The sequence below is a fragment of the Pseudoliparis swirei genome, chromosome 6, assembly GCF_029220125.1.
Source record: "Pseudoliparis swirei isolate HS2019 ecotype Mariana Trench chromosome 6, NWPU_hadal_v1, whole genome shotgun sequence".
NCBI classification, from domain to species: Eukaryota; Metazoa; Chordata; class Actinopteri; order Perciformes; family Liparidae; genus Pseudoliparis; species Pseudoliparis swirei.
Genome location: NC_079393.1, coordinates 19102566 through 19124385, shown reverse-complemented (window position 1 = coordinate 19124385; position 21820 = coordinate 19102566). Strand labels below are relative to the sequence as shown.

Here is a 21820-nt window from a genome sequence, read left to right as displayed (position 1 = left end):
AGCCGTTTGTAGTTCACAGTTTTAAACTGTGCTTGTGTTGTAACATTTCCACCAGAGCCTCTTTCTAGTGATCCTCTGGGCGGAGCTACAATGTCAGCAATTGATAAAACAGCGAGAGGAAGGATACTTCTTTGAAGGGTTTCTTCCTGGTTCTTTGTTCCCAAGCTGCTGGAGTGGAGCACACACACACACACATGGAAAGAAAATAAATGGTGCTACATATAGCTCCCACCACAGGCATGGTATATACTGTATCCGTGTGAGGAAGCGGTATGTTCCTGGAGACAGTTAAATCAACAGGAAGTGCCTCACGTCACACGGAAACCATTTCCCTTTCTGAGCGAGGACATTGTTAGAAAGTTGTTCGAAGGGCCGAAGACAGGACGTCCCACAGTGGAGACAGTGTGTGTTAAACACTGGGGAGAAAGTGTGTTTGTGTGAAGGGAAGTGAACATGTGAATGAAATATACTGTCTAAAAATATTCTCGCCCCTTCGTCTGTGCCTGGATTAATAATTAGCTGTGATTTCTGTAGCTGACCTCATCTCAGTTTAAATCAGCATCCAAGCGGCAGGAAGCCGTGTGAGCCAGTGTGTGACTGGCAGACTGCACTAAAAAAAACGATTCAAGCCCTTCTTAGAGGTGACACATTTAAATATTGTTTGATACATTTAAATAAATCAATTACAAAACGAAGATATTTATATTGAATGGGTGTAACACAAAATGTAGGAATACTTTCATTTCTTAGATTTATTTAGGTTAGATGGTGTGCATATCAACTCAAAATAAATGTGTTTCATTGAGGACTACCATTTGCGCATGCGCCTTCTGAAAATCAGTTATTTGTATGAGGTGAAGACACTTTCATGGCTGTACATTGGTGTAGTGGCTAGCACTGTCGCCTCAAAGCCAGAGGTCCGTGGGTTCAATTCCCAGTTGGGGCGTTCCTTCTGTGTGGAGTCTGCATATTTTGTTAGTTAGTTAGTTCATATTTTGAGTTGGACAAACACAAATTAATTTAATTTAATGAGTATCGTTATTTTATTTTAGATGTATTTGATACAAATGAGTTGGACTAACTTAATTAAATTTTATTGCACTGATGTGCTAAATTTGAGTTGGAGTTGCATATAATTATTGGATGGAAAACCTGCCAACAATTTAATTGAGTTCATCCAATGAGTCATTTCTTTGAGTGTGAGTAAGGGGCTACTGGCATGATGGGAGGCTGAAGTCAGAGATAAGAGAGCAGGGCTGAGTGTGCCGGCCTGCACTTACATTACAGTGACATTACGTCAACACAATTACAAACACCTTCCTTGTAGTCAAAGCCTGACACGGCCTCCGCAAATGGACGTTAGTCACACAGGAGATAGCGTGTTATTGTCACCTCGTCACCTGACCCCAATCTACTTAAGGTTGCCATGGCGGCAGAGATGTTGATGACGGCTCATCGTGTCCCTCTGAGTGCTGTCAAGATGGCATAAAACACACAGTAAGCCTACAAAAGGGCAAACATGCTCGCACACACACACACACAGCAGTGAGCACCAAATAACCCAAAGAGACACGGCCTCACATTCTCCAAAAGACAACGATGACACATCCGTCCATTCCAATATGAGCACACAAAGCACATGCATAAACACACTGTACACTCACCCTGAGGTCACTGAAAATACCCCGTGACACACACCAGCCCAGCTGTCCATGAGGATGACATCAGAAAGTCAACTGGGAGAGATGAGTTCACCTTCAGCGTGACAGCTAGCAGAGACGGACACACTGCCGCATTAAACTCTAGAGGCGAAGCTCTCTGGCTGTTCGTTGCATCCTATCCGACATTTATTAGTCCAGAATGAACAGAAACACACATTCTGCTGAACAGATATAAAGGCCGCAGTCATTTCCAGTCGCATCCTGAAGCCACACAGAAATAATAGTCTAACTTCTTCTACGTTGGGCCTCCAGATCATGTTTTGTATTTATCATCTACTTCTGGAAAATCTGCTTGGACAGGATGTGACTAACCCGATTTTGACACACACTTGGAGAAAAAAAAAAAAAATGTGAAAATCTTTTGGATAGAAAGAAAACACACAACCGGGGAAAGAGGGCACTGTGTCGCCATTGGCCCCGCTCGCCAGCAGTGACTTCCTCTTTCCGTTTTCTCTGCCCACTTCATCACTTATGCAACTGCTTATTTCCCTCTCTTGCCCTGTCAGAGCCGAGCACCCGGGCCTCCTTTGTTCGCTGGTGGCCTCCTCCTCATCAGTCATTTCCTCCAACTCAATATTCACATTTCAGTTGAAGAGTCCAGGTTATTATCCCGCTGACATGAAAAGTGTGCTTTTGGCTGCAGATGTTTGGATTAAATTCAAGTTTTTTGAGGACCTGTGAGCATAAATGCAGAAAGCTGAAAGATGAATGGATATGGAATCCCGGAGATATTGACCGGACGAACAGAGACACACAACACCTGCCTGGCTATTATGGTTAATGGGAGCTCTGCTGTTACATCACTCAGTGCCGATAAATTGTTTCTGTTCTGCCTGTTTTATTTCTAGACTGAAATAATATCGGCATTATAATTATTATAACTATGAGGATTTTATTAGTTGCCTATTTTGTGGTGCCCCTCAGGACTTGGTGCGCCCTCTGGGCCGGCGCGTTGCGCGTTATGGGTTCATGGTTCTTTTGATGTTGTTGTTGGTGGTGGTGAAGAGGTCAATCACCACGAGTTGTAATGAAAACAGCGCCACCTATCGTATCGTTACTCACTGCCATGTATATTGGGATAACAGCTGATCCCCCAAAAGATAGCATAGTCCGACTAAAGCAAGATTCGAATTATACCATCATGTAACCGCACTCACTGCAGTTGGAGCAATTGACTGCCTCGTCAATACAAGCCCCCCCCCCCCCTCTCCTCCTTCTTCCTTCCCTCTCGCCCCTGTGTGTTTCAGTCTCTGTGTAGCTTTCAGTTGTCCTCTTTAACTCGTCTGTTAATGGACATGGGGGGTGGGGGGAACACACACAAAACAAGGCAAGCGTGCACACACACACACACACACACACAGCCCACGGCAGCCTGGGGGCATTGATCTGCCTGAATGAGTCCCCCGCCCCCCCTCCGTGGTTCATATCGGGGGAGACATGACGCCATCCTCTGTGCCCCTCCAGCTGTCCCCAACACTATGAGGGGACATTAGCATCTCAATGTGACCCCCCCTCCCCCACCCCCCGCCACCCTCCTCCCTCACCCTCCCAACATGACATCATTGCACACATGTCCCACTCAGCTTCACAAAGGCTGTGCTGCAAAGCCCGGAGAAGCGATTGGAGTGTGTGTGTGTTTTAGGAGGGAGGGGAGGGGGGAGCCTGTCAGAAATGTGTAGATTGACAGCCCATTGATGAGGTAGTGGGGTGATGTCATCGCTTTTCATGCGGGGCGTCAGGTGATAGCCGGGAACGTGTGATTAACACGCCGCTCTGGCTGATGGGCGAGCTGTTTATTGTTCCTCTATCTTTGCAGACAGATAGAGGGAGTGTGTCACTTTGATCAACTGCTGTTTCAGCAGGACCGTGTTATTGCGACACAGGACGATAAACCCTCCTGTAAATTAGCCGATCTATTTCCACAGAGACGTGTTGCAGTGCCTCAAAATAACCTGTGAAACACACTATTCTATTTTCACCTGCTGATGGCAAATGTGTCATTTCCCCCCCCCGAGTTTCCTCTGAGGCAGTTTGACACTTCCAGATGCAAAACCTCGACAGGATGGACTGCACACGCACACACACACACACACACACACACACACACACACACACACACACACACACACACACACACACACACACACACACACACACACACACACACACACACACACACACACACACACACACACACACACACACACACACACTATGCTTTGAAGAAGCCTTCTGATATGCATGTATAACATCGACATTTGCATACAAACTTTACTCCCAAAGGATCAAACTATAATGCCAGCATTTCAATGGCTGCATAGATAAGTTGTGCAATATGCATGAAAGTGTGTTATATAAAAACAGATTAAATTCCACAGCAGCACGGCTCTGCATTGCCTCATCGCTCTGTGTGAAAGGTGTTATGTTAAACACCTGCAGTGCACACTGCACACATATTGATAACATAATCTCCACAAGACAACCGTCTGCAGAGAGAGAGAGAGAGAGAAAGAGAGAGAGCAGAAGGGAGACAAAAGCCAAGAGCAGAGGAGAAGAAAGAGAAAACAGAAAGAGCCTTTGTGATAGTTTTACATCTCAATGACCACAGGCTGAGAGAGCATGAGCACTGTGTCATACCGCAGGTCACGGCTCTCATTCTCCCCCCCGCGAGTGCTTTTTATTTACGCTCTTTCCTCTTCATCGCTTCTCGCCTTTATAACGTCATCCCCTTAATCCCCTTTCTTCCTATTCTTTCTCATTAAACACATCAACTGCGCAAACAGAAAAGGTAGGAAAACAATTAGCGGGTTTGCCGATGGATTCTTTTCGCCTGTTGTTGCACCGCATCCCACTATTGATCAATCAGACGTCCTTAAAACTCAAATCACATCCATCTTCCGTTTGCAGCACGCGTGGACTGGAATACCTCATGACGTGGGAGCCCGCTGTGCCTTTGTGCTCATCTGCAGTGCTCTGTGATCAGTGGGTTTCCCCCTCATACACACCGTCACTGTATTTGACAGTGGTGCATTTCACAGCCAAGTCCCCAGCAACGTCTGTGTTTATAGTATAGACAATCTGTAAGCTCTGTACACAAAGGCCTACATCCTCAATATGTTACTAGGCAGAAAGGGATGTTCTCAACCCCCCCCCCCCCCCCACACACACACACACACATCACGTCTCCTGCTGTGTCCAGGTGGATACACACCTCTTAGCTCTCTCCCCCGTTTCATCCGGCGGACCCTGATCTTCAGCCTCATGTCTGTGTCCCGCCGGTCCGGCCAAAAACAGTCCTCCGCTGGGGCAATCACCACATCCAGAGGCATCCCCCAGAACACACTCTGGTTCACGCACCCACTGGGATGGAGTGAGCCTTGCCACGCAGAACAATGTCAGGAGGAACAAACAGAAGTGTTCTCCTGGGAGGGTTTATTGAGGTGAGCCCACTGTGGCTGTTGGGATTGTTACACTGAGTGTAACAATCCCAAGTCGAAAAAACTCCTGGTGAAGTTCAAGTACACTCAAGTCAGCGGTCACAGTGTGCAAGCGGTGACCCTCCGAGAACAGACTAAAAAAACGAGTCCAAAATGTCTGTGGACGCTCCTCAAGTCCACCAATGGCAAAAATCCCACAAAATGACCACAAAAATTCCAAAAAAATTTCCTGCGTCAAAGCTCAGCAATTGTGTGGTCTTGTGAAGAATGGCAGCCGCACAGAGAGAAGGAGGAGGAACAAAAGTGAGTCCGTCTGCACTGGCTGGCTGTGATGTGTCTGCAGCTGGTTTACACAGCGTCTGTGTGTCTCTCTGAGCGCTGCCTCTGTCTCTGGGAGTCCACGGCCACAAGAGCAGCCCACTATTGTTGTGCTGCTTCTCTCTCCCCGTCTCTCATTCGCTCAATCGTTGGGCTTACACTCCTCCCTCTCCCTCCACCTCTCCCTCTCTCTCTCTCTCAGCAAAGAGGATGACGGAGCTGCACTCTCTCCTCAAGCTCTGGGGGTGAATGAGCTCACTTGCGTGAGCTCAGACTCTACCCTCCCTCCCTCCCTCCCTCCCTCCTCCTCCTCTGCTACCTCCCTTGCACCCTCCCTCTCTTGTGGAGCCAGCGCTCCGTCATAGCTTAATGTCTAAGGCATGTAACCACATTCCTTATTCACCCAACAAATATGTGGCCACCTCAGGGGCCTCGCTGCAGAGCAGGAGGGAGGCTAAGACAGCTATGAGGCTGTGTAGCAGACACACACACACACACACACACTGCTACAACACTGCATAGTGTCTGTGTTGTTGTCGATAACAGGGGAGAAGGGCTTGCATCTATGTGCATCACAAGTCGCTTCTTGAGACGATATTTGATATTTTGAGGGCTTGTGAACTTCTGACGCGTTCAAAACAAGACGTAGAAATGGGACGCAGACCTTTTCTTTTCAAATATCCTATTTCATTTTTTATTTTTTTATTCCTATTCAATACCAAACAAGGTTCTGTAGCTTGAATAAAGCTTCACAGCATAACAGCAAGCAGAAGCTGAATACCTGCATGAGGGTGCTCGGCCTTAAAGGAGCACACGACACCTCCTGCAGGTCTCAGACTGTCCGGACGTAGACGGATCATTCACCTCTGGAGGTGAGGGGACGTGTGCGACCTCACCGTGTGTCCTGCGCCGGCTCATGTCTAACGCGCCAGTCTTTTGGACACTGTGTCCTCGTGTTTGAGGACGCAGGAGAAGAGAGGAGAGCAAACACAAGTGAAGCTGGAGAGAAGGGAGGAGAAAAAGAAACGAAGGAATACAAAAAGTGGACGAGCAGACTGGAGATGATGAGAAGACCAAAGCAGCTTGTGGTCGGCAGCCATCGTCCCGTTTGACACGAAGCCTTCTGGTACTTTACTATGGAATGACAAACATGTCGGCCACACGTCCAGCTTTGGAAACAAAGCAGCGCAGGACTGGACTACATGTTGCCTGGAGGATTGTTATGCAAATACAGCTCCTCTAAATACATTCTTCATGAGCCCAGATATGTTAACACAGGTTTGTACGACAGATACATTTAACATGGCGGTTCCTTTTTGTTGTCGCTACCATTTTCGGTCATTAAACATCTTGCTCGGAATACATACAGATTCTACAACAGCACCTGCCACGAGGGGGCCGGAGAGATGTCCGGGCTGCTCAGCCTCAGGTTGATACGCCAGCACACCGATTACATTCACACCAGGTCAGACGGGCTTCACGCACATTCAGCCATCGCCACAGAGAGAGGCAAATGAGCTGAAACAAGATGTCTCGTTAGGGGCCCAGCTGCAGGCTATAACTGACTGACCTCATCTCATCACTGCAGACCCCTGAACGATCACACTCGGGCGAGAGCAGCCTTACGTCACCCTCTGTTCAAGTACGGGTCGCCGAGAGCGGGAGAGGAAATAGGTCATTTGGTGATGAGCTTTGTGAAAAATGCAGACTTTGGTTTTGGGAGGATGTCGGACCGAAGAACAAATAAGTGTGTGTTTTTTTACGCACGCACACACACACTGTGGCCTTCCACTGTGGTCAACTTCGGGTCAGGACACTCCGAACACGGCGATCATCATCGCCCACGCTTTGAACTTCTTCGAACACCTCCGTTTGGTTGTTCTGTCTGTGTGGCTCGAAGCCGTAAAAAAAAAAACAGCTTTTGGAACACACCGCTTCCTCACACCTGCAAGCCCACAGCAGCGGACGCCAACAGCAACACAACAAAGTAGCTGCTGGTGTTCAAACTCTTTTATGTTCCTGGAGCAAACACCGTGCCCTCGTTCTCTTTACACCCCTCTCTCCTCCTCCTCCTCCTCCTCCTCCGGTCCCCAGCAGGGCAACGGGGCTCAGAATAGAAGGCGTGTTAATTAGAGGATTACAGCCAAGACGCTATAAATGACAGCCGGGCCTTTTTTATCGACTGCACATGTGTGCCCTGCCGCGACCAAAATAGTCGGGACGGTCACTCCGGGTGTCCCCCCCCCCCGCCCCCCTCCACTGACATCTCTTAGATTTAGAGCGTGCTTTTATGGGAGAGTTACTGGGACAACGCACAGTTTACACAGAGACCAGCCAAAACAGAGAGGAGATGAGTCGGAGATAGCGGCGTAAGAGAGAAGGGGCGTAAAGGCCAAAGGGCCTTGGAGACGAGAAGAACATGCCGAGCCTCTCTGTTAGATGTTAGATTCACATGTGAGAGATTTTGTCTGCACCTGACAACTGGAGAGAAAACAAGGAAATACACGTCTGGACTTCATCGTTTCACATTCCAATCGACTCTTATGTCGGTGAAGTTGTATCACATGTGTCGTGGAGGCAAAAATACATCACGTACTGAAGTAATGGCAGCGTGAACTGACGAGGTGTGACCTCGCTGAGCCATCGTCTTCCCTCTTTTACACTTTACCTGCAATGCTTTAACTACATTGAATGTTTACTTAATATTATAAGTTTTTTTAAATAGTAAATGACCGTAAAATATTATAATTTCTTTCTCCGCATTGCACTTTTTTTTTGGATCCTGGAAGAGGAATTCCAGTTACACCCATTATTTCCTATAAAATATTTGTTTTATTCACACTTAGATTTTTGAGTGATTGAAACCCATTTCTAATTTGCATGTGCTTTGCAAACAACAACAACAACAACAACAACAACTCCAAAACAAGTCTATGCAGATTTACAATCTATGTAAAAAAAACTAAAATGTACTAACATCATAATATAAATACAATATTTTTCATTTAATATCTTCCGTCAGCGCCCGTAAACCCGCCCCTCCCCGCTGAGACGGGCAGCGACAGGAGCGTCATCCGACACCTCAGATCATCTGTCAGGATATCACAGGAAGGAGAGACGTCATTCTCCAGATAGGGCAGGTTAGGGTGAAGGGTTATTGTGTGTGTGAGTTCATCTGTGTGTGTGTGTGTGTGTGTATATGTGTGTGTGTGTACCCATGTGTCGAGACCATGTGGGAAGAGGAAGAATGGTGCAAGGTGAGAGGAAGACAAGAGAGGACATTGTGGGGGTCAGACAGGGTCAGACAGGGTAGGCAGTTATTTGCTCCAACTTGCGTAAACACAAGCATATGTCCACAAGTGTGTGTGTGTGTGTGTGTGTGTGTGTTGATAGTGCTGGTTGTCAGGGGATCAGTAACGAGGCTGCTCTTGCAGTGATGTAATGCCTACAGGAGAACACAGCTGCCATGCCTGGGGGGTGAGGTAGTCAACAGGGGAGGCAGAGGGGAGGATGGATGGAGGGATGGAGCAATTGCGGGTGGGGGAGGTGCTGCAGGAGAGGAGGGGTGGTTCGGTAGCTGGGGGTGCTGGGTGTAATTGGGGGTTGTTTGAATCCATAGGGAGAAGGGAACAGAAATGACGTAGTCGAATTGTGAGGGGACATGATGGGGGAGGGAGTAATCGCCTGATCGTACGGCTATTTAATTCATTATTTGATGGAGTTTGTCGTGGCCTAAATCAGGAAGCTTTTCAAAATTAAGACTTTTTACATTTTTATTGAGTCGAATGTCCAAATGTATAACTGGTGCAATGCAAAAAATAAAAATAAAAACGCATTTATATTCCCCAAACTAAGAAACCCCAAAATTGATATTGCTTTGGTTTTGTATTGCACGGTCACCAAAAATAGAAAATATATAAAAAAATCGATGTTCTCTCCTCTTCCAAGCGCCTCCCTCCTACATTTATGATGTCTTCTTTCCTTCCCTTCTCAGACACACGACGCGAGCCGATTACGTCAGAAATAGAGGATGAGGAGGTGACGACGAGAAGATGATGGAGGGAAGTGCTTCGTTGATGTAAAGAGCAGGCGGGAGGAGGGGTGTACGCTATCAAGGCAGCACTGATGCACCACTCGGTCATGCATGCGTGCTCATGCATGCGTTAGTTTCATTTCTACCCGTGCAGCCTGGAGGGAGGCCCGTGCTCATCAGTCATGCAGAAGACCCCCTGCCCTCCAAACAACTTAACCCCCCGGAGGAGCTCAGCACCCGGGGCTTCTGCAGCAGTAAATCTATCTCACTGGGCAAGAAACTTGTTTCCACACACAGAGAGACACATGCTAAGGTGTTTTTTTCCTGCTCCCACACTGTACCCCTCTCGGGGCACAGTCGGGGGGTTGGTGTTTTTTTCTCGCCTTCTTCCCTCATGTTATGCTGTAATCTTTCATCCACCCTTTCTAAATAAATTCAATCAATCAATCAATCAACTCAAGCAAATAGGTATACACACACACACACACACACACACAAAGAAATAGAAGAGCTATCAAACACACCGAGGGGGGGCTTCCAGTGCCAGACGGGCTCTCATAAACCAGATGAACTACTTAAAAATCCCAGTTGGAGATGTTCAGCGGTGTGTGTGTGCGTGGAGGAAAAGGCGGGCTGTTAAGACTCAACATGAAATGCTGCTGGCCACCACAGGCATGTGCGTACAGTATGTGTGCATGCGTATAAAGCCTGGCATTCACTTTGTGCAAAAGTGTGAATGTATAAAGGGAATGTTAGTTTTAGCCGAGAGGGAGGCGGCGCGCAGCTGTTTTCTGAGGATGTCAATCGAGATGTAATACATGTGTGTGTGTGTGTGTGTGTGTGAGAGAGGGACAATAAAGGGTAAATAAGACCTGGAACCATGGACATCCGTGTGCAGGAGGGAAAAGATGTGTGTGTGTGTGTGTGTGTGCGCAAACTCTGATTTCATCTAATTTCCCCAGAGGTGAGTTTGTCGACACAGCCTCACTTGAGCATAACGGATGGTTATTTCATTCTAAATGCTAATGGCCTGAACTGGGATGCACAGGGTTTCCTCACAGTACTTGAAGGCAATAACACCCCGAACACACAGATGCACCGCTGCTCCATGCAGAGTGACACGCAGGTCCAAGATCAGTTCACTGAGAGGTAGCTCCCATCAGCGCAGCAGGAAGGCTGAGAGACGCACTGACAGCAGTGCTGGAAGCCGAGCCATCTGGTACTCTTACACCCCCCCACACACACACATACACACACGTGTCTGGTCTACCTGTTTCATAATTAGCTCCAACTGGGTCCGGGTCCGTCTGTGCCGGTCACTTACTGGTAAGATCCGTTTGACGCCCAAAACTCCTATTATCTCATCCGCACACACAGCATGACTCACGACCTCAAATGCGTAACGTTGCTTTTTTTCTTTCTCAAATAAATATTTTTCCCCAACTGAAATGTTAAACAAATATTTCTGATGATGTTCCAGAGATATTAAAAAAAAACCTGCTAAAGCCTGCACATTGACTCACAGAATGCAAACGCATCACTGAGGTTGGAGTCATTCAGTAGAAGTAAGGCGTTGGACCCTGGAGGCTGCGTCTGGGCGGACAGGACATGCTGACAGTGGCTATCGCAACACCCGCGGTCAGGGCTGGCTTTCCTGCCATTACAGACCTTGGAGACTGTGTGTGTGTGTGTGTGTGTGTGTGTGTGTGTGTGTGTGTGTGTAATTGTGTCACATCCACAGTGCTGCAGTGACATCACTCCCCCAGCTATAGAAGAACAATAGAGAAGGAATGACGCAATGCCGTGAGAGGAACTGGGCAAGCTGTTCCTGTGCGCGCCCCGCCAACGCCTTTACGCCGCTTTAGAAATGACTTTTTAAAGCGAATGGTCGGACTTCTGGACTTTTTCTCTTTCCTTTACTCCTAACTCAAAAGACACAGTTGAAGGGCGAATACACAAACACTCACGACATAGTTTTGTATCCTTACATGCCGAGTCCCCTTGGCGTCTCCCTATTTCACCCCCGGGGAGCCCCGATGTCACGTTATCAGAAACAGGAAATAGTTACACAACAGAAGGGGGAAGTGACCTCTTTGTAGGCTGCCTTCAACGATGCATGCGTGTTTGTTTGTGTGTGTGTGTGTGTGGGAAGATATTAGGAGGACCAGGAATGATCACAAAGTGCTGCATTCCTCAATCTGGGGCCTTGCCTGGAACTCCAAAATTAGCCTGTTGCTGTGGCGATGGAAAATCTCCCGCTTTCATCAGGAAGCAGCAGCTCCAGAGGTTCAGCTCAAAAGTTTGTGTGTGGTCAGCATGAAATCACGGTAATAAGACCTCAGTTACAAGTCTGTGTACATACCGGGGAACGTGTTAAACCGCAGAGGATTTAAACCCTCTGCTCTGCCGCGATGCTACTCACCGCCAATCAGCCATCTTTATTTGGAACATTATTAGCAACTGCTCAATAAAAAGGATTTTCTCATAACGTAATACCCAACAGACGGCTGCCTAGAAATATAACCTGATCCACATGTTGGAGGTGCAGTCTCAATCCGATTCAAAAACTAAACGTGGCAACCGCATCGGGTAAACGGGGCCGCGGCTCAGAGAAAGTGTGTCAGCGTCAAGCGGAACGACGGCACAGTGATAAACAGGAATCCACCATTGTTCCAGGGAATGACGCCATGACAGAAGCGGCAGCGGGCAGTCCGAGCACGAATGGAATCTGGTGGATAGAGGCCAGCTCTGGGTAGCGTACACGAGCATCACCTTGAGCTCCTCCTTTCTTCTGGCCCTGAACATTTCCACTCCACGCGTGTGTCGGGGTCATCGGGATGAATGCTGCAGCGGCACCCAAACTACGGAGCGCTTGGCCCGGATTCATGGTGGAGTTCGAGTTATGAGGTGCGTCATGCAGAGAAAGCGGCCTGGGTTAGCCCGCTGTACAACTTCAGCTCCTGTTGACCTGATGTGTTGACACTGCCTAGGTAACAGTTTAAACAAACTATTTTTATTCCATGCTGGACGACTCGGGGACAGGGGGCGAGTTTGGACGCTCAAAAGGCTTCGGGGTAGATTTAAAATGCAGCAGGAGCCAGAAGGAATGCACTGTGGAGGGACTGTATACACAAAGCAGCTTAAACAAGTATGGTAGAAGTATTTAAGGCCCTGTGGTACAAGTGCTGTCCCTCAGGGTTACAAGCTTTACTTTGTACAGGCAAACTGCATCTTGTAAGAAAAAAACAAAAAAAGGGTTGATATGCATATCATATTTTATTATTATTTTTATAGAGCCTAAACCTACTGTTAATTCAGTCATGCCTTTGCAGTTTTTTTAATAATGTTAATAATTCTAATAATGCATTTTATTTTCGACGCACTTTTCATTTAAAAATGTGCTACAGAGCCACTAGATAGTTAAAGCATATTTATATAATACAAAATAAAATAGCAGGCAGTCAAAAACACCTTCCAGAATAAAAGGGTTTGTCGGCCAGTCTTAGAGTCCAGTGTCTGTGTTGCCCTCACGTGGCCACAAGCAAATACGAGCTCGGTGTTGGGGACCCGGAGGAGCTGTTGGTGGATCTGAGGATGCGGGTGGAGGTTTGGGGAGGAGTGAGTTATTGTAGGTACAGTTGCATTTTCATTTATGCATTTATGGGTGAGTAGTCTTTGTATTTAATCCGGAATGAGACAGTGCAGTGAGTGGAGAATGGGTGTTATGTGCTCATAATTCCGGACTCTCTTGAATGTCTTGCAGTTTCTGGATGTTGTTGCCCGTGATCCCAGTGAAGAGGGATTTACACGAGTCCAGTCTAGAGGAGATGGAGGCGTGGACGAGCTTCTCTGCATCTGACAGGGGTAAAGTGGGGCGGAGTTTGGAGATGTTTTTGAGATGATAAAAGGAGGTTTTGCACAGGTATTTTATTTGGTCATTAAAGGTCAGGTGAGGGTCAAACATAACTCCCCGATTAGTGACTGCGGAGCAGAGGGTTATGACCTGACCGTTAAAGGTGGGGTGAGTTATGGAGGATGACTGAACCTGGAGGAGGCCTTTGGTGTTGCTACTGCTGTTGCTCATGTATGCCTTCATCTCCCCAAGACATCTTCCTGAAACAAATCAAAGTTATTCAGTGAGTTTGTACAGACTGTACCATACAAAGGGCTCATTTCCAGAGAATAATGCAACTTGTCTCAGATTTTCTTGGATGTGCCTGGGAACGGCAAATTAAGATAATTTGAGTTGTGGTCACATTTTGGTTCACCCAGAAATGTTTATAAATTTATAGTACGTGCTTTTTATTTTTTAAATGAACAGAAAGATCACTTTGCAAATAAGCTTAAATGATGTGTGTGTGTGTGTGTGTGTGTGTGTGTGTCTGCACTGACATCTCAAGCTCTAATCTTTAGCCGCACTGATTGGAATGTATACACATCTTCTGTGCGTGCAACTGGGAGAAAAGGGTCTCTCTCTCTCTTTCTTTGCATGCTAGAGAATACACATGACTGTGATTCACACGTGTGTGTGTGTGTGTGTGTGTGTGTGTGTGTGGCCTCTCCGAGCCAGCAAAGGATTCTGAGTGATGGAAGAGAAGAGGAAGAGTAGCAGGAGGCAAGCAGAGCAGTGGGATCACGTCATGGTGAAAACATTTGGCAACGACACACATAAATACACACACACACACACACACACACACACACACACACACACACACACACACACACACACACACACACACACACACACACACACACACACACACACACACACACACACACACATACGCTGGTCTGTTTTTGTTTTGGGGTTTTGAGGGAAAAAAGGGGGAAATGACATCAAGCTCATCATGTGAGGCCGATGAGACAGACGAGGGAGGGGGTCACAACACAGAACATTGTTACATAAAACTCAACTCCGTACGGACCTCCTCTGGGCCCTGTAACCATATTGTGTGTGTGTGTGTGTGTGTGTGTGGGAGTCTGTCCATATGTGCATGCATTTGCAAGTGTGTGTGTGTGTGTGCAGTTAAGCATTTGCACAATCACTCTTCAAGGTGTGAGTCTGAAAAAGAAGAACATTAATATCTCCGGAGCGAGTTGTGCCACCGTGCAGCTCCGAGCCTCTCAGAGCCTGGAGCACTTTTTAGAGCCGGGAGGTGATGTCATGGATCATTTCGCAGACCATTTTCTTTTACCTTTATGCTCCCTTGGTGCTTGTTGGGGTGTGGCAAGTGTGTGTGTGTGTGTGTGAGAGTGTGTGTCCTTGTGTGTTTGTGTATCTACAGGCCAGGATGAGAGCACCGAGGCCACTGGCGCCAGATGTGACGACCGCAGGAGTCTGGAACTAAAAATAGAGCTCTGTTCTCAGCACCGTGAAACAGAAGAGAGGAGAGAGGGAGGAGGAGGAGTGGAAAGAGATGAAGAAACAGGGGGGGGGGGGAAGGTAAAGGGGTTTATGGAGGGATGGAGAGGAAGGCGAGGTCATTGAGAATAATGTGTCAGTTCTCCCTGGGGAAGGTGAGCTCACCTCCTAATGGCACCACTGGCAACTTCTCAATGAAATCATTGATCTGCTGAAGCTCCCCACGGCGTAATGGAGAGGGGTCAGAGGGAGGGGAGAGCAGAGGGGGTAGAGAGGGCAGGTTAGAAGGTCAAGAAAGGGGATGACGGAGGCGGTGGAAAGAGGAAAAATGAAGGAGGGTGGCAGGGAGAACCCAACCTCACCGACTCGCGCTGCAGCCAATCGCAGCACAGCCGGAGCCAACGAGGGGTAAATATAACTGTCGCTGATCGATCAAGTCAACCTGATCTCAATCACACACGTATCTACGGCACATTATATCCCCGTCCAGCTCTGAAAGGTCTTGAGATGGCCCACGAGAGAGAGAGAGAGAGAGAGAGAGAATGCACTTAAGCATTGGGGAGTTTCTGAATCACATACACATTGTGATCCGTGTCTGTCGGGAGCGCACACACCCACACAGACATGCAGTGTAGAACTCTGCAGGTGTGAGAGCGTGTGCATGCGTGTGTGAGTGTGTGTGAGAGCGTGTGCATGTGTGTGTGAGTGTGTGTGAGTGTGTGAGAGTGTGTGCATGCGCGTGTGTTAAGATGTGGAGACTTCCTGCTGCGCTCCAGAAGGAGGAGAAGAACCTTAAAGCGAGACTTTCAGGCTGACGAGCACGGGTCAGCGTGACGGCCTCTCCGACCACACACACACTCTGACTCATGCGCACATCACGAACGCACATAAATGTAACCACTTGAACACTTGTGCGTGCCCCCCCCCCCCCCCACACACACACACACACACACATTAGTTGAGTATTACCTCATCTCCTCAATGGCTCTCCATCTGTTTTGTCTTTTTCTCACACTCAAAGATTGCCTCATGCGCGTGCACGCACTACTTCATATGCACATATTCATGCAGACATGCGCACAGACACACACAAGTACACGCACACACACACATACACACAGACACAAACAGACCTCCTTATGTAGCTCATTGGAATGTCCCTGTGAACGGCTGCATTGTGAGATTCGGCCTCCCACGATTACCTCACTTCTCTCGGATGCGCGAGCACACACACACACACACACACACACGCACGAGCAAAAACACACACGCACACAAAAGAGCTCGCACACACACTCGCGAGCCTACATACACACACCCACACACCCCCGTTGTATAACAGCACAGAAGAATGACGCATAACTGAATTGACCTTTGTACCTCAGCCGGTGCAGTCACACCCTAACCTGATCTCATCAAAGCCGCGGGGCACACAGCAGCTCCTGTGTGTTTTTAGTGTGTGTGAGTAAAAGAGAGCGCAAGCGAGGGAAAATGAGAGAGAGGCACCTTTCATCTCCTAATACCTCCCATCAGTATGTCATCGCCATGTCTTGTCCTGTGTGCGTTGGCACTGCGCTGGCAGGCTGACAGCGTGGGAGTCAGCACGCTCACCCGGAGAAGAAAACTAATGGCTTTCCAGCTACAACGATCATGGATACACCACCGTTCAAAAGTTTGGGGTCATCCAGACAATTTTGTGTCTTCCATGAAAACTCACTTTTATTTATCAAATGAATTGAAAATTGAGTAGAAAATATAGTCAAGACATTGACAAGGTTAGAAATAATGATTAATATTTGAAGTATTAATTTTGTTCTTCAAACTTCAAGCTCAAAGGAAGGCCAGTTGTATAGCTTATATCACCAGCATAACTGTTTTCAGCTGTGCTAACATAATTGCACAAGGGTTTTCTAATCAGATATTAGTCTTCTAAGGCGATTAGCAAACACAATGTACCATTAGAACACTGGAGTGATCGTTGATGGAAATGGGCCTCTATACATGGAGATATTTCATTAGAAACCAGACGTTTCCACCTAGAATAGTCATTTACCACATTAACAATGTATAGTGTGTATTTTTGATTAATGTTATCTTTATTGAAAAAACAGTGCTTTTCTTTGAAAAATAAAGATGTCCCTCTCTAAGTGACCCCAAACTTTTGAACGGTAGTGTACATTAACACAGTATGCAGTTTTTCAGTTATACAAGATTGATATGTCAATTAAACGTTGGATTCTACTGGGAAGCAAAAGGTTTATGACTTTACTTTTCTCTCACCACCGTCAATAGATTTATTCTCATGTTATGAACATCTCAGGGGAAATGTACCTGCGTACAGGACTCAGCAATCACATTAATGACTTTATTGTGTTACTTTTTAGTGTGAAACACTCCATACTTAGTTTGTAGATAGAAGGAAATGTGACACAGCTCAAATGTCACCAAGCCGGTTCAGCGGCCGGGTCCACATACCTGTCTGGGCTTCATCCGGTGGACATATCACCTTGTGAAGAACAATCGTTTTCATTATCTTCTACTTTTTGTGATGAATGTATTTGTTATTTCGTCAATAAGTATGAGAGAATAGAGGAGAGCAGGACAGTTTCACATTTGGGAGTTTGTAACCAAGAAAATGTTTTGTTCCTATTTGTTCCTAATAAAAACCTCGACAGTTATTCCCTCATCAAACATGTTCTGTTGAATAACTCATATTTGTAGTCCTCATAATCAAGGATAATGGACTAAGTTAAGTCCACGCTGCCCTCCATGTCTCCCCGGTGCAGAGAATCGAGAGACGTCCGGCACGTGCCGCCATCCCTCCTTTTCTCTCCTTTTCTCTCTCTCTTTGACCCAGTCGTGGGACGCTTTAGTAATCTGGTGAAAAACACTGGCAGATGGCGCTCGGGAAGATTAGGAGCAGTGATGTACATCTGCAAACCACACACACACACACAAGATCAATGAAATACGCCCCTGCATTCCTGAACATTATTTTTTAATTATATTTTCCAGTCAGAAGAATGAGTGAGCTATGAATAAAGACGCATTGTCGTTTTGAAGCACCACCTCCGGTTCTCTTGAAGCGATTACCCAGCGCTCTTTTTTCATGCAGAACATGAGTGGGTTTTTCCTCTCTCTCTCACTCTGTCGATTATTTATCTCTTTTTCTTCTTTCTAAAAATGGAACACCGGGTTATTTGACTCTAGCATCAACACATTTCATCCTGGCGGGTTTACATCAGATCCGCTGTGACGCAGGACTCAGCTACGCAGTTGTCGTTAGCTGACACAGCAGCTAGCTCAGGGGTGGGCAAACTTTTTGACCTGCGGGCCACATTCGGTTCAAAAATGTGACAGAGGGGCCGGGCCAGGAGCATTTGGACACGCAATGTAATTTATTAAACCTGGAGATTGCGTCTGTTTTATACATTTCAATTTAAGGTGCAAAGTTAAAGAAATCAACATTTACTGGAAAGAGATCAATGGAATCACTTTCAACATTCAAAACAAATTATTACCCAACGAAATACTCAAGCTCAATAATTTCTAATTGTTTTAAACCCCGCAAAATAATGGACGGATTGTCCTGAGAGATAGACTGTATTAAATATCCTGCCTGCAGCAGAAACTAGAAAGGGGTCTTTAAATTGAGGGCGATGTGCGGCGTCATCTAGTCAGCATGTGTATGAACCCGTCACAAACAGACTGACAGCGCTTTACTCGAGAAAATATGACCCTAAAGCTGACAATTGAAGTTCGATTTTTAAAATGATTCATATCTCTTCTGAAAACACACCTTTACTCATGTGGACCAACTGTTTTGGTGTTTGAAATTGGTTTACCAAAGGTCATAGGTTCACAAAAGCAGTGAAATATCTGAATACAATGCTAGATACATGTAATTGCACCTGTCCATCCTGGAGAGGGATCCTCCTCTGTTGTTCCTGATCCGATGTGAGGTCAAAGGTCAGGGATGTCTATATGCACAGATTGTAAAGCACTCCGAGACAAAATTGTAATTTGTGAAATTGGGCTCTACAAATAAACTGAATTGAATAAATGAGGAAAACCAAATTTTGTATTAACGTTTTTTTAGTAAAAATGATGTGGTCTGTCACACATAAACAAAAATGATAAAGATGGGACTGAGAAATGACTTCATATTGCAGATAAAGTTTCATGGGGTGTGTGCAAATAAAAAATGACCATTACATTAAAAAAAAAAAATATGTATTGTACATAAAAAAAAAAAATCTACATTATATACATGTTGTGAAATAGAAAACAGAACACAACTATTGACAGACTATTTACAATATGGCTTCACTATAATAACATCATGTCATCGTGTCACGAGACCTCTCTGCTGGCCGGGCAGGTGGAGCTGCAGGCTGAGCTGTAGGCGCTGGTGAATCCTCTCTGTAAAATACAAGACTAGTCAGCACCGCGCACAAGTTACGGACACCGTGACACGTAACGTGTAGTAAAGACTCTTACCCGGTCCAAGTGGATCTCTTCTGGCTGCGTGTTCCTCCTCGTGGCTCTGCAGCTCCTCCAGGCGCCGCGCTGCTCGCCAAAATCACTGTGGCTGTTTCTAAATGAGCCTCACCTGTGTGGTGGGCGGGTCCCTTGTGATTTACTGAGTGTTCATTGGTTGTTTTTTTCGCAAAATGTTGACAGACAAACGGATGGACAAATCATGGTGAAGGGTTTTTGTGTGACAAGAACTTTCCGCGCCAACGCACACTGGAAGTAAACAAAGTTGCGATTTGGACAAGTTCGGCGGGCCGGATTAAAAAGCCTAACGGGCCGGATGTGGCCCGCGGGCCGTAGTTTGCCCATGTCTGGGCTAGCTGCACGCTAGCAGGCGGTGTTGTCTTTGCTTTGGCTGTGTGCTGCAGATCGGTGGGAAACATGCAAACTTTAGACCCGCTGGGGAGGCAGCTGGCTCCAACCGAGCGATGTTCTCCTCCTCTACAAAAATACACACAAAGTCAGAACTCTGAAAAAGGCAAGACGCATCAGCCTGAGCTCCAACTGGGTGAGATCATCACTGTGGTAAAAATACTGCTGTCCTCAGAGAGACACGTTTCTCACAAACACTTTCACACAGCCAACCAAGTAATAACGCACAAGCATACACACACGCGTACACACAAGCACACAAACACATGTATTCAGTGGCGCACACGCAATCATTTTCACAACTGCCACCACAACATCCTGCCTGAATATATATTTTGAACTAAACACAGGGCGAGAGTCACGGGCCGCCCAGGGGACTCGTCTCATTCACAAAAGACACATTGAGACTTCGCTCCATGACATCATCCACATGTAGGACGTGGTGTGCTGCCCGTGTTACTGATTAGATAGGAGTGAATGGAGAGAAACCTGTGAGGAGTTACCGATTGTTTTTAGCTCAATGCATTCCCAGTACACACACACACACACACACACACACAGAATATGTGCCAATCCCCAATCTTTGCAATGAAGTCCCTTGTTTATGGACAGATCAAGTCGTTAGAATTGAGCACATCAATCTGAGAGATGTGTGACCTGCAAAATGGTACCCTAATCTCATTTTCTCATATGTAACAGCAAAGGCATGAAATCATCCCCCCCCCCCCCCCTAGATAGGGAGCTGAGTGATTAATCTTTTATTCATCCCGTCAATCCCATGTATGGATTATTTTCTTTTCATCTCTCCATCTGACTCGCATTCCTATCATCCCCCCGTTGATTTGCAGCGGCGCTCCGGTGTGTGCCGTACGTGTGAATGTGTGGTCTGCGTACGTGAGGCTGAAAATAAGTCCGTCAGATATGAAGTCATCGCAGGAATTATCAGCATCATAAATCTGAGGTTCAGTCGAGGGGCAGGGGGAGAGGTGGAAAAGAGGGAGGTAATGGAGGGAGCGCAGGGAATGAGGGAAAGAGCGAGAGAATGTTTTTACCTTGATTCTTGAAGAACGTGAGAGGGGGAGTAAAAACAATCAAAGCCAAGAATGAGGGGAAAGAACAGCCTCAACTAATAACATTTATTGTGTATCCATCAGATTTGAGGCTGTAAAAATAGTGAAACATGCCTGTAAAAAAGCTACAGAGCCCATTGGGGACACATTCAGATGACTTGTTTTATCTGACCAGTTGCACATTCTCAGATTTAAGCAGCTGCAAGCAGGGATTGTTTGATATTCATGTTTGATAAATGACTCGTAATTAACTTCAGCAATTACTTGCCATGAATTAAAATGCTGGACTGCTTGAGGTGGCTGATATTTGAAGAGTAAATGTTCACACTCAGACTTTGTACCCCAAGTGGAAAATAACTACAGACACCTCTTTAGACCACATAGTTCCCCCGTATATTCTCTAATAAGCATGTCTTGTTGATTACAATGATGTAATGAACACATGACATCTCTCGTGATAACTTTAAGACGCATAAGCAAATCCTGCAGCACCCATCTGCATGTTGTCATGCACAAATGCTTACATGCAAGCGTGCATTTGTGTACCCCCCCCCCCTTCTGCCCACCCACATACACGTAGGAACACATCAACATCAAGTATACTTGGACGCAGGCTGCTAGCTCCAATGACCCCAATAATACAACCACCCAAACAACAGCCGACGCCATTGGCTGAGTCCTTCTGGGGGATATTCTCTGCCACTGTTGTCGTGGAAACAGCAGAAAAGCGGCGACCGAAAGTGTGATTCTTTTTTTCTCCTTCTTCCTAATGAAACGTAGCGAGTGTCAGCTGACGAGACCGATGAAGAGGAAGTTGAGAGAATTGCTGACGAGGGGTCTTTCATTAAGATGGTTATGATAATAATCAATCGAAACAGCTGAGGAGGAACGTCCTGGCCTTTGGAGACAATCTACGTGTGTGTGTGTGTGTGTGTGATATTGAACATGGCTGTGGGTGTGCCTGGCCT

At 46.5% G+C, this 21820-nt stretch overlaps 1 protein-coding gene across 3 annotated transcripts in view; it reads right to left on the bottom strand.

The window, feature by feature from the left end:
* Nucleotides 1–21820, bottom strand: part of dusp8a (dual specificity phosphatase 8a) — a 47178-nt gene that overhangs the window by 9357 nt on the left and 16001 nt on the right. Inside the window, exon 1 of one of the 3 annotated variants that reach the window (XM_056416758.1) lies at nt 4933–5664. The exons of the other annotated variants lie outside the window; for them this stretch is intronic. Within the exon in view, the coding sequence (XP_056272733.1) occupies nt 4933–5050 (118 nt within the window). The 5' untranslated portion in view covers nt 5051–5664. Of the gene's footprint in view, nt 1–4932; nt 5665–21820 lie in introns of those variants that run through there. 3 annotated transcript variants of the gene reach the window in all.